General features: G+C 47.1%; 1 protein-coding gene across 1 annotated transcript; it reads right to left on the reverse strand.

Moving 5' to 3' along the window:
- Window positions 1-9370: 9370 nt before the first annotated feature.
- On the reverse strand, window positions 9371-10438 carry LOC118575733 (C-X-C chemokine receptor type 1-like). The gene is given in 3 exon segments (XM_036176158.1): window positions 9371-9526; window positions 9528-9728; window positions 9731-10438. Coding segments are annotated over 3 exon segments (1065 nt in total).
- Window positions 10439-13757: the final 3319 nt, after the last annotated feature.

Genomic DNA, 13757 nt, shown 5'->3' on the forward strand with positions numbered 1-13757 from the left:
GGAGTTGTTGAATGGGAACCAAAGATAAGTCTGTTCTGCTTTGTGAAGGTATCACTTAATTCCTCAAGCTCCATTTCACGTTTTAAAATTTGAAGAAGGCCCTTCTCGATCCTTGTAAGATGTTTCCTTTTATATTAACCAACAGATATTAATCAATGCTTGGGGTTAACAATGTGCCTTACCATAAACCCAGGCACCGCACTGTGAAAAAATTTTTTACCTCATTTGACACTCGCTGAGACATTCTGGTGGGAGTTACGGTTGCCCTTATTCTACAGAAGAAGAAAATAGAACCAAACAAGACGGAAGACTGCGCCCACCGTGACGCAGGCGCAGGCAAGTGGCTACCTGAAGCTTGCTGCTCTGTGGCGGGCACATTGGTGGAGTGAGCTCCTGTCTTGGGCTATCCTCACTGAGTCATATTGGAGCAAGTTACTTAGTTTCTCAGAATCCTCTCTCCTTGAGAACCAAGGCATCATGGGTCAAGATTGGGGGTGGGGGGAGCGGATGATTCAGCAACTCCTGCTGTTCTGTTACCAGCACCTGCATGGCTGGGAGCTAACAACTATCAGTAATATCACTTCCAGAGGACCTGATGTCCTCTTCTGGTCTCCTTGGGCACTGCATGTGCCTGGTGCATAGACATACAAGCAGGCAAAACAACCATACACTTTAGCAGGAATCTTAACAGGTCTTATTAATAAGATCAAACCTGAGGCCAGTTATTGGGGTGAATGCTGGAAGATCAGAGAGACAGAACAAGCCACAGCTACCTCACCTCGTCAGTTCCTCAGCTGGTCTTGTTTCCTCAGACTGCAAGCTTCTGAGTCCTCATCCAGAATGAATCTCAGCTGAACTGTGCTGCTCTAAAGCCTGAATGCTTTACCAGCCAAACGCTTCTAGTTTCTGGTCTTCACACCTTATATAATCTTTCTCTTTCTGCCCCCACTCCCTGAGATTAAAGGCGCGTGTCACCGTGTCTAGCTGTTTCTAATGTGGGCTTGAACTCACAGAGACCCACCTAGCTCTGCCTCCCAAGTGCTGGAATTAAAGGCGTGCACCACCACCGCCCAACTTCTGCTATGGCTTCCTCTTCCCATTTTCTAGCCACCATTTGTGGCTCTGTATCTAGTAGCTGTCTGGTCTCTGACCCCAGATAAGTTTATTGCCTGCACAATATTTTTGGGAACACAATGCCACCAGAATACACATTTTTTTAAAAAATACATCTTTTAAAAAAAAAAGATTCAAGATGGGCCGGTCAGATGGGTCAGAGGGTAAAGGTGTGTTGGGAGCCATGCTGCCTAGAGTTCGATCAGTTTATGAGTGCTTGTCCATCTGGTTGCCAGATGAGGCAGAAGCCCACGGGGACAGTCTCACTGGGCAAGGACCAGAAGACTTTGCAGACAGCACAGACCATGCTGGGACCGTGCAGCCTCTGTGCTCTCTTCTCTCCCATAATATTGATGATTCTCTTGGTGGTTTTAGTCTCATTTTGTCAATCATGCATTGGATAGATGTGATCATTCCTGGAAACCCCATTTTTTTTTCCTCAAATATCTTCCCCTCAAATTCTTCGGGAGTTGATGCTTCTCAGGTTTCCTGTCTAGGGATTCCAGCAGTCACTTGAGAACCCCGGGAGCTGTTCTGACTCAGTGCTGACAGGATCGGAGGCGGATCACCCCTGTTTCTATAATTATGTTTTGAACGATATTGTTATTCTTGAAAATGTGTGCCAATGTCAATCAGCTTTTAGTTTTGTAAGACAGGATGTACCTGGCTCAATATTTGGCCAAACTAGCAAAATGGTAAATGTTGTTTTGGTTTAAAGATGTTTTGATGTAAAAGTTGGGAGAAAACACATTTGACATATTTGTTTTTGCCAGAGGTTAAGACTGGAGGATGGGAAAAGCTTGTTTGTTAGTGTGGGAAAACATGCTTGTTTTTGATGTAAAAATGAAGATGGCTGGCGCTATTCCAGGCTGGCCACTGTGTGAAACTCATCTGGTGAGGGGGCAATTCATTTCTTCGCACTGATGCCCCTTTCGTGTCTCAGGACCTGAACCCAGGCTGTGGCTGGATCACGGAGAAGGTGTTTGCCATGAAGTCTGATGACATGAATTCTATCGTGGGACCTACATGGTGGAAGAGAAGAAACCCAGAAAGATGCCCTCTGGCCCTCACACAGGAGCCATAATATACACACATTCAGATTGATTGATTGATTGAGACAGGGTATCTCTATGTAACGTTGACTGTCCTGGAACTCACTATGAAGACCCAGGCTGGTCTCAAACTCACAGACATCTGCCTGCCTCTACCTCCCGAGTACTTTTTAAGGAAACAAAACAAGAGGACAATACTTTGTAGCCTGGCTTGGTTTTGGTTTTGTTTTTTTCTCTTCTGTTGTAATTTTTTTTTAACTTACTAATATGTGTGTGGGGTTGCTTTTGTAAATGTGTGCCAAATGTGTACAAGTAGCTAAGGAAACCAGAAGCGGCTACTGGATCCCCTGGAGCTGAAGTTACAGGAGGCTGCAGGCGATCTGCCATGTGTGCTGGGAACCGAACTTGGGTCCTCTGCAAGAACTGACCTCCAAGCCATCTCTCCCAGCCCTGTCATCTTCAGTATAGCCTGGTTTTTGTTTTGTTTTGTTTTGTTTTTTGTAACGTCATGATATTCTTGAGAAATGTTGCTATAACAAAATTGTCTTAAAGGAGAGACAAAGGGCTACTGTCCAGACAGCTCAAACTTATAACCACCTTGGCTGTACTCCAAGAACATTCTCAGTCATAATTTTTTAGATAGTTAAGACTATAATAAACTCTAAATATTACTAAATGAGTCAAGACTCAATTATGTCTATTTTTACCCAAAGGAATAATTTATGCCTTTTATTTTTAGTACCACGGTTGGAACCCAAGGCCTCATTCATGTTAGATAAACTCTCTCCAGCCCCACCAAAAAAAGATATTCTCAGGTCATTTCTGATATATATGGGCTCTTGATATCTCCTTATTTATTACCTTTTGGGTGGCAGTGTCATGGAGAGTGGGGTTGAGACATGGTCTCAAGTAGCCCAAGCTGACCTCGAACTTACTATGTACCTGGTCCTCCGTCTCCACCTCCCAAAGGCTGAGGTTTCAGGTATGTTCCACCGTGCCTCAATCTGTCTCAGGTTTTGTGTGTTATTTGTTTATTTGTTTGAGACAAGGTTTTATGCATTGCAGGCTGGCCTGCAGTTTGAAATGACTCTTGCCTCAGCCTCCCGAGTGCTTAGACGTCTGTGCCTGGTTTCCTGTCACTGTTAGTGCCCACCCTGAAGAAGAATGATATTCCAAGAGGATAAGACATTTACTTACTGGAACTCTGAAACTCTGATTCTCTGTTTTGACCTTGTTTCAATTAATAGCAGTCTTTAAACTAGGCATGGTGGTGTATGCCTGCTATCCCAGCACTCAGGGGAAGCAAGAGGATCAAAATTTAAGACCCATTTGTAGCTGCAGAGAGAATTTGAGGCCAGCCTGAGTTGCGTAATAACCTTGTCTCAAAATAACAAAACAAGGCTGGGCGGTGGTGGCACACACTTTTAGTCCCAGCACTCGGGAGGCAGAGCCAGGCGGATATCTGTGAGTTCGAGGCCAGCCTGGTCTTCAAAGCGAGTTCCAGGAAAGGCGCAAAGCTACACAGAGAAACCCTGTCTCGAAAAAACAAAACAAAAACAAAAATAAATAAATAAATAAAACAAAATAAAATGAAGCAAAGTCACCTGCAAGGTGTTCCTTGCCTGAAAGCTACCTGCAGCAGTGTGTATGTTAGCTCCCACTTTGTCTTTTGAAACAAGATCTGCCACTGACCTGGAGCTTACCAAGTGCTAGACTGGCTGGTCATAGGCTCCAGGGATTTGCTCTGCTGCCCCAGACCTAGATCCCAAGATCCACCACCATACCCAGCATTCTGTGTGGGTTCTGGGGTTCAAACTCCGATCCTCATACTTGCAAGAACTGAGCTATCTCCCGGGTTCCTCAAAAGTTACCCAAAGACATATATAAATGCTAATGGCAGCATTCTTCACCACAGCTAAAAATTAGGGGTGACCCAGGTCCACCAGGGGAAGCAGTGACTGTGATGCCATACAATGGTGCATTCTTCCTTTGTGATTCTCAATTGACACTTCAACACCAAGTATGTGGGAGTCTCCTCCCATACCAACCAATTCTCCGTCCCCCCAGGCACCAACTGGGTGTCCCAACAGTTTACTTCGATTTTGACAGCTGAAGTTAGTGCAGATGCCGTCGTTTAAAGGTTCAGGTCTGACACATATGGTGATCAGTTAAACCGTCGTTTAAAGGTTCAGGTCTGACACATGGTGATCAGTTAAACGGCATATGGTCTATCCGGCCACAAAGGAGGCTGTAGGTGAACATTTATTAAGATGAAGACTTCATGAAGAGCAGACATGTCTTCTTCAACAGGACTTGGAAGCAAGAAAAGCTGCCATCCTCCTGAGTGCCAGGACAACGGGCACGTGCCTCCATGCCGTGTGTCTGTGGTATTGGGCATGAAACCCAGGCAAACACTCTACTCACTGAGCTACATCCTTGGGCCACCTTATTGTTTCATCAGGATAAATACGTAGCACTGAGTGAAAGAATACACAAATTTGATCTGAGAAGCTCTCATGGCGAAACGTAGTTGTCAGCTTGACCCCATCTGGAACCAACTGAGGAATTCTCCTGATTGGATCCTTTGAGGTGGGAAGACCTAAATCTGGGTCACACCTTCTGATGGCAGCCCACATAAAAAAGCACAGGGAAGAGGAAATTGGCTTTGTGCCTTCCAGTTCATCTACCCTGCTGCTGAGACATTCCTTTGCTGGTGTTAGTACCTACTTCTTCGGGATTCCCATGTAGAGTGAAGACCAGCAGCTCTCTGGGAATTCCCTGGGACTCCGGCACCAGATTGGGACTGCTGAGACATCCACCTCATGGACTGAACAACTACCAGATTTGGTATTTCTGTCAGGAGATAGCCGGCAAGCTAGTCTAATAAATCTAAAATCTAGTATTCCAAATATATATATATTGTCAACGTGTGTGTGTGTGTGAAGTATATTACCAAACCCATCACTTGCCTGATGCTGAGCATGCAGAAGTGGTCCTAGCAGATCCGGGGCCTGGTCTTTCTGAGGTATACACAGTGCTAACAGCAAACAACTAAACTAAATGTAGTGTCAGGTAGTGATGAGTACTATGCAGCTGATGCTGAACTTGGAACTCCCCACCCTCCTGCCTCCACCGCCCAGGTGCTGGGATTACAGATATGTCCCACCATGTCTGGTTTATACAGTGCTAAGAATTGAACATGGGGCTACCACCAGACCAATTGAGCCACGTCCCAGTCCCCCCCCCCCATCCCTCCAACCCTAACTCCCCAGCCCCCCAAGTGTCGTTGTCCCCCCCCCATTCAGTCTCTTTTGAAGGAATTCTCTTTTTATCTATCTATTTTCTACCCTTCTGGTAACTTTCATGATCTGCCACCTTGATGAGAAGAATAATGTGAGTTCAAGCTAGCCATAGCCAAATCCTTCCCAGGCTTTCAGAGCTAGCTTGCCCCATGTAATTTAGTATATATGCTTGTACCCAACTAATTGAAATGCAGCTTCTTCCTACAAACATGTCCCCTTTTTTTTTCTTTTCTTTCTTTCTCTCTCTGTCTCTCTCTGTCTCTCTGTCTCTCTTTTTTAGAAGGAATTTTTTGAAGGTTTATTTTTTATGTATACAGTGCCTCCTGAGTGCTGGGATTAAAGGCATGTACATGATCACTCAGATTGTTCTTTCTTTCTTTCTTTCTTTCTTCCTTTCTTCCTTTTTTTGATGGATTTATTTATTTATTGTTTATTTATTTATTTATTATGTATACAGTGTTCTGCCTGCACATATGCCTGCACACCAGAAGAGGGCACCAGATCTCATTATACATAGTTGTAATATACGTGGTTGCTGGGTATTGAATTGAGGATCTCTGGAAGAGCAGCCAGTGCTCTTAACCTCTGAGCCATCTCTCCAGCCCCTTTTCCTTAAATACACACACACACACACACACACACACACACACACACACACACACACACACACAAAACCAGAGTCTTTCCACATAGCCCTTGTTGGCCTCGAATTCACAGAGATGCCCCTGCCTCTGCCTCCTGAATGCTGGGATTAAATTTATGCACCACCTACCTGGCATATATAACATGTCCCCTTCCAACTGTTATCCAGGCTAGAGGTTGAAGAATCCTTCCTGATCCCCGTCCCCAGCTATCATTTCCTACTCCACTGATAGCTGGATCCTACTGTCCTCCCCTCGAAGATCTCCTTGTAACGGGGCAAACGGTTTCTCCATCTTGTCTCAGCTGAAGCCATCTTTGGGTTAAAATGAAACTGACCCCTCTTTTTTTTTTTTTTACCCACCCCACCCCCACCCTGAAAAGTCCCGTGGGAAAGTACCCAACCCCATTCTAGAAACACGGGGTTGAAACTTCCCAGCCAACTGCATTTTCTTGGCTCATGTTAAACTGCTTGCTTGCTTCCCCTTCCATCCAGGATGTAGTTTTTCCTGTGTTGTCAATAATAATAATAATAACAACAACAACAATAATAAGTCCCTATAATAAGCATTCGGGCTGCTCTGTGAGAAGTATTTCTCTCCACACAGTTGCAGGCTGACTTACTACAGACTCTCAACTCCAATTCTGGTCATGCTGAGTAATCTTTGCATCTCTACCCTGCAGCACTCCTGACTTCTCCTCTCTTTCCACCACACTGTCACGAGCTTGCCCATACTCCCCATTTCTGCTACCACCTCCTAACAGGATCCCAGGGCGTGTCTCTAAGCTCACTAACAGCCAGCTCAAGGAAGCCACCTGACTTCATTACATAAGCTTTAGGCTCAACCGGGACCGGACACAGGCTATGGTGTAAAGTTTAGCAAAGCACTCGATGCCCTTTGAGGCTTGGCCTGCTGGCCTAGGCTGTGTCCCATCCTCTCTCACCTTTCCTTAGGCCCTGCAGGACTTCTTAGATCTCCCCTAATCCAGCCGCAGCTGTCCCCAATAGCAAATCCTTTAGCATAATTCTTGACATGAGAGAATCTGCATGTTTGCTGGAATTGTTGCTATAGACAATAGAGTTTGAGTACTGTAGGGAAGCAGAGCTAAAATGTCCTCTCCCCTGACTCAGACCTATCTCCACAGGCTCAAGGCCCTGACTCCTCCTCCCCTACCTCTAAGGAGCCTCTGTCCTGACTCGGAAGTATGCCTGAGATAATATTCCAAAGAGGATGATGACCCTACCTATGAGGTGTTTCCCTGACACTCACCCCATTTCTGGCATGCTCGTATGCCTTCCTCCAGTCCTGGCCTGGTCCAAGCCCTGAGCTGGACTCTCCTTCCCTCCGACCCTCAGCAGGTCCCTAAGTCTTACTCTCCCATCCCAGTCTCCCCATGCCTGCATTTCTTCCCTATTACTGATAGCTACTCTCCTCTGACCTTGCCTTATGCCAAGCTGTACCCGCCCCCAGCCTTACTCCAACTTGGTCCCTGATCCCAGTCTCAGCCTTCACAGCAGCCCCACCTCAGGCCATCCTGGTCCCTCCCCACCCCTACACAGGCCAGTACCCTCTCCATCTTACTTTAAACCAGTAGGAGTTTCAGTTTCTACCATGCACAGCCAATGCCCACAGAAGTCAGCAGAGGGCATTGGATCCCCGGGGACCTAAATCACAGATGATCGTGAGCCACTCTGTGGGTCCTCTGCAAGAGCAGCAAGTGCTCTTAACCACTCCGCCATCACTCCAGCCCCAAACACAATTTCTTGAAATCATTTGGAGGTGAGGAAGTCACCTAATACCACTTAAAGAAGACGAGCCAGTGGGGTTGGGGCTTTAGCTCAGTGGTAGAGCACTTGCCTAGCAAGAGCAAGGCCCTGGGTTCAATCCTCAGCTCCAAAAGAAGAAGGAGAAGAAGAAGAAGGAGAAGGAGGAGGAGGAGGAGGAGGAGGAGGAGGAGGAGGAGGAGGAGAAGAAGAAGGAGAAGGAGGAGAAGGAGGAGAAGGAGGAGAAGGAGGAGAAGGAGGAGAAGGAGGAGAAGGAGGAGAAGGAGGAGAAGGAGGAGGAGGAGGAGGAGGAGGAGGAGGAGGAGGAGCAGGAGCAGCCAGGTCATTCCAGGAGACAATGGTTATACATAGCCACTAGCCCACAGTCAGTGAGGAGAGCTAAACCCATTCTACAGAAGAAACCACCAGACCCCCACACACACAGACCTTTGACTCTGTGGCACACTCAAAATACTTTCATGCGGACAAACATGGAACAGAAATTTTATTGAAAATAGCTCCCTGTCCAGCTGGTTGACAGCTATATTTGGTTTATAAAGTTGCTGTTGTTCCCTGTCAAACCGGAAGAGCCAAGAGGACAAAAGTTACAGCTGCCAGTCTTGCCCCCTCCTTGGCTCAGCTGGTACCTAACACACTCATCCCCCTCCGTGACGCTGGTCACAAGGTAAGGGGGATTCTCACGCACTAGGCCTAGTTTCCCAAACACCCTTTATCCACCCATGACATCTCCAGGGAAGATAGACTTCGCTCCATCACAAGGCTGCCTGGTGGCTGAGTGCTTCAGCAGCACCTGACCGATGTCCTCAGCAGGCATTGCAACATCCCCCAAAATGAGCTCAGATCACAGGACAAAGAGTTACTAGACAGCCTGCTGGGATGAGCTGCGCGTCAGGGTGGTGTTCCAGGGAGAAAGTCCGGCCCATGAGGGCTAATGTAGATGCAAGCTGCCCTTCTTTGTTCCAATGGAGTTAGGCTACAGATGTGACGATGATAATCACCCAGATCACAAGTCAAAGATGGATGTGTTCAAGAGAAATGGTGGTATTCTTTCTCATGGAAAGCCGTCTTTGGAGGGCTATCAGTACCTCCTCAGAAAGTAGGTGTGGGCCCTAGAGACAGTAGTCACTAATGTCTCCTGATCCTGTCACCTCTCTCCCCAAACCAGACAGTATCAGACAGTATCTGCCCACAGCCATACTGTACACTCACATACTCGCGCGCGCACACAGCACATTAGCATGAGAGAGATTATTACTCTCTGTTTATTTTTTATTTTTTAAATTTATTTATTTATTATGTATACAGTAGTCTGCCTGCATGTGTCCCTGCAGGCCAGAAGAGGGCACCAGATCACATTATTGATGGTTGTGAGCCACCATGTGGTTGCTGGGAATTGAACTCAGGACCTCTGGAAGAGCAGTCGGTGCTCTTAACCACTGAGCCATCTCTCCAGCCCTACTCTGTTTATTTTTGGAGGTTTAACAGACAGTGAGAGGTGTGTGAAAGGCAGCATGACGATGTGTCATAAACTCCTTGCGAACCAGGCCACAGTTAGCAAGGATCTTGAGGAGCGCGTGGCGAAAATTTTGGCCAACGAAGGCATAGATGACGGGGTTGAGGCCACTGTGGAGAAAGGGCCAGGATCTCGGTGACAGACAGGGCCTGGTCAATGTCACTGCGGCGCTGGCAGGTGTCCTCAATCCAGCCGGCTCCTAAGAGAGTGTCTGAGAGCAGGACCAGGTTGTAGGGCAGCCAGCAGAGCAGGAAGACCAACACAACAATGAAGATGACCCGCACAGCCCGATGCTTCCGCCCCGTGCGGGCCTTAAAAAAGCAATGCGCAGTGTGAACCCGTAGCAGAACACCATGACCAGCAGTGGCAGGAGGAAGCCGAATGTGTGGGACAGGCCTCGCAACATGATCCGAAAATTTGTAGTGACTTCGCCCAGGACCTCGTAGCAGATTGTCGCGGAACTGTAGGGTGTGTATGCCTGGCGGAAAATGGCAAAGGGCAGGGACAGAATCAAAGACAGACCCCAGATGCCTAGACAGAGGGACTTAACCAAGTGGCGCCTTCGGGTCAGCGTGCGTGTCGCGTGGACGATGGCCAGGTATCGGTCCACACTGATGCAGGCCAGTAGCAGGATACCACTGAAGAAGTTGACTTCCTTCACGAGTGAGACTATCTTGCACAGGGGAGTGCCAAAAATCCAGCCTTTCCATTTGGAGACAGCCCAGAAGGGCAGGGTCAAGGAGAAGAGAAGGTCGGCCATGGCGAGGTTCAGCACGTAGACATCGGTAACAGAGCAGCTCCTTCGCCTGTACAAGATGACTATCATCACCAGCAAGTTTCCCAGCAAGCTCAACAGGGACACCAGCACATAAAAGACAACTAAAGCCTGCCTGTTGGTTATTGGAACTCTCATACAAGGGCTGAAATAATCTCCAGTGGGTGGCATCCCGCTGATATTTCCAAATTTTTTCTCAAAGTCATCCCACGTCATATTGTCAGGAGTAGTCCAGAAGAAATATTCAGCTTTGGCCATGGTTTGATCTAGGTGAAAGGTTAGGAGAGAAATATGATTTAGTAACCAAATTCAAGTGTCATGAATGTTATGGGATAGTACTATCGGCTTCTCTGTTGCTTTGACAACCAGAGTTCACCCCTTGGTCTTCAACTTGAACTTCTGTGGAAGTTGCTTTTTTTTTTTTTTTTGCCAGAGCTGAGGCTCAAACCCAGGGCCTGTGCTTGCTAGGCAAGCGCTCTACCACTGAGCTAAATCCCCAACCCCGGAAGTTGAATTCTTAATACTGTCAAAGTTCTTGGAGAATCAGTCTGAGTGTGGGATAAAATAAAACTCATAGAAGATGCTTTTGCCTTCAGTTGGCTTTACAATTCTCAACCCTATCTCCAGCTACTTTGTCTCCTTTTAATTATCCTTGTCCTCAGCCATGCCCCTGAGCCAGCCATTCAGATGCAGCCACGGGGTTGCTCTTATATACTCAGGAAAGAGCCAGCACGCAGCCCAACAGAAGGAGTTAAGGTGTATTTGGTTGTCCCTCCCTATATTGTTCCATATATGTGCCCCCTCGTTATCGTTTGCCCTGTTGAAAAAGGATGTTACTTTTCATTGCATTTACTTATGTGTGTATGTATGTATTATGTCTGTACGTCTGTATGGTGAGGCTAGAAGAAGGCATCAGATCCCTTGGAACTGGAGCTACCGGGAGTTGTGACCTGCCTTAAGTGTGTGCTGGGAACCAAACCCTCAAGAGCAATCTGTGCTCTTAGCTACTGAACCATCTCTCCAGCCCCATCTGCCTTTCTTGAAATCTAGCTAGAGAAAGAAGTGAGAGGCCAGGTTACATTAACTTGTCTGGTGTGCCATGACTTAGGATGAGCTCAGTACAGTTTTCACAGTTGTAAACATCACGCCAGAAAAACACGTAGGAGGTGCTAATGAGGTGATCAGTAGACAAGGGTGCCTGCTGCCAAGCTGAACAGCTTGAATTTGAGCCCTGGAAACCACAAGGTAGAAGGAAAGTGACATCTCCTGTGGTGGTATTATGTTCCCCAAAATATTGTGCACCCTAATAAACTTATCTAGGGTCATAGAACAGAACAGCCACAATATTAAACATGAGGATAAGCAGTGGTAGCTCATGCCTTTAATCCTAGCAATCCAGAGGCAGAGATCCATCTGTTCAAGGATACTGCCAAGCATGGTGACTCACGACTTTAATCCCAGGGAGTGATGGTAGAAAGCAGAAAAGTGTATAAGATGTGAAGACCAGAAACTAGAAGCATTTTGGCTGGTTAAGCTTTTAGGCTTTGAGCAGCAGTTCAGCTGAGATTCATTCTGGATGAGGACTGAGAGGCATCCAGTCCGAGGAAACAGGATCAGCTGAGGAACTGGCAAGGTGAGGTAGCTGGGGCTTGTTCTGCTTCTCTGATCTCCCAGCATTCACCCCAATACCTGGCACCAGGTTTGATTCTATTAATAAGTACCTTTAAGATTCCTGCTACAATCTCCTACAGGTTATCTTCTGGCCTCCACACCCAAGCACGCACGCACGCGCACACACACGCTAAATGTGGAAAAGACAACTTTTAAATACACATAAGGGTTGGTGAGGTAGCTCAACAGGTAAAGCGGCTGGCCGTGCAAGCCTGACAACTTGAGTTTGCTCCCTTTGATGGGCAGAGGGAGCAAACTCCCTGAAATCATCCTCTGATGAATGTATGTGTGTGTGTACACACACACACACACACACACACAAACACACACACATACACACATACACACACACACACACACACACAAATAAGCCTCTACCAAACTGAGGGTTCTCCAGTCTGGAAGCATTTAGAAGTTAACCAGGTTAGGGGTTGGGGATTTAGCTCAGTGGTAGAGCGCTTGCCTAGCAAGCACAAGGCCCTGGGTTCGGTCCTCAGCTCTGGCAAAAAAAAAAAAGTTAACCAGGTTAGAAATGAGCAGACTGTTACCGAATGTCCACTCTTTCCATGGTGAGTTAAAGGGCCTTTAATCCTTGCAGGTTTTCACTTAGCATCTACAAATTTAGGCAAGACAAAGAAGCTCTTACTGGCCCCCAGGCCATGGACTCTATGGCAGGTGCATTCCCAACTCCACACCTTGGGGTGCTCTCTGCCTGCCAGGGTTTGCATCTTCACAGAACACGAAAGCTTGTCGGGGAGCAGTCACACTGAATTGGGGGGCTGTTCATCTCCACCACATAACAGAAGAAGAGCAAAGGATGGAGGGGCTGTGTCACAACCACTTAGGAAGTCAGAGTTGAGAACTTACTCACAGTGAGTAAACAGGAAACAGTTTAGGAGTCAGGTGGGGGTGGCACACACCTTTAATCCTAGCACTCAGGAGGCAGAGGTAAGCAGATCCTTGAGTTCAAGGTCAGCCTGATCTAAAAAGTGAGTTCCAGGACAACCAGGGCCACGTGGAGAAACCCTGTCTCAACAAAAGAAAGAAGGAAGGAAGGAAGGAAGGAAGGAAGGAAGGAAGGAAGGAAGGAAGGAAGAAGGAAGGAAGGAAGGAAGGAAGGAAGGAAGGAAGGAAAAGGAAACAGTTTATCAGAAATTCCTGCGCTCCACAGAAACTAGTGTATTTTCTAAAATAAAATCAAACCAAGTCTTCCTACCCCAACAAGTGCGCTGATCCACAAAGATGGCTTCCTCCCTGAGGCATCAGCTACGTATGTTCTCTGTGTGTGGGAGCCTGCAGCTCAGAGACCAGAATGCCCAAACAGTTGAAGGAACTGGATAAGTAAAGAAAAAGGAGAGAAACCACACCAGACCATACCTCCCGTCAGAGCCGAGCCCCACCCATGTCTGCATTTGGGTGCAGATGAGGTCATGGGACCCAAGAGCAGCAGAGGTTCTGTGGGTTCAGCAGGGATAGCAGGGTGAGGCTGCAGTCAGGAGTGAGGGTTCTCCAAATTCTTCCTTCCACAGAGGATCGCTTTCCTCCTTGTCAGCTTCTTGGATTTACCTTCGTGTGCTATCCCCAAATTCCCTAAGAGAACCTTGAGAACCTTTCAGCTTTCCTAAGGAGAATGAGGGAGGAGGGTTGACTTTCCACAACAGAAATTTCAGAAGTCCGTGGTAGGAAAAACTTGGGGGAGTCTATAAGAAGAACTTAAGGGAAAGCTTAGAGAGAAATTGCAAAGTCTACACTTTAGCTGTGTTTGGACAGCTTATGTTGGTGCTGGAATAGAACCCAGGACCCAGCATATGCTGGGACAAGTACCCTATCACTGAGCTACATCTGCAGCCCCAATATTTGTTTTCTGGTTTGGTTTGGTTTGGTTTTGAGACAGAGTCGCTCGTAG

The sequence above is a fragment of the Onychomys torridus genome, unplaced genomic scaffold, assembly GCF_903995425.1.
Source record: "Onychomys torridus unplaced genomic scaffold, mOncTor1.1, whole genome shotgun sequence".
NCBI lineage: Eukaryota > Metazoa > Chordata > Mammalia > Rodentia > Cricetidae > Onychomys > Onychomys torridus.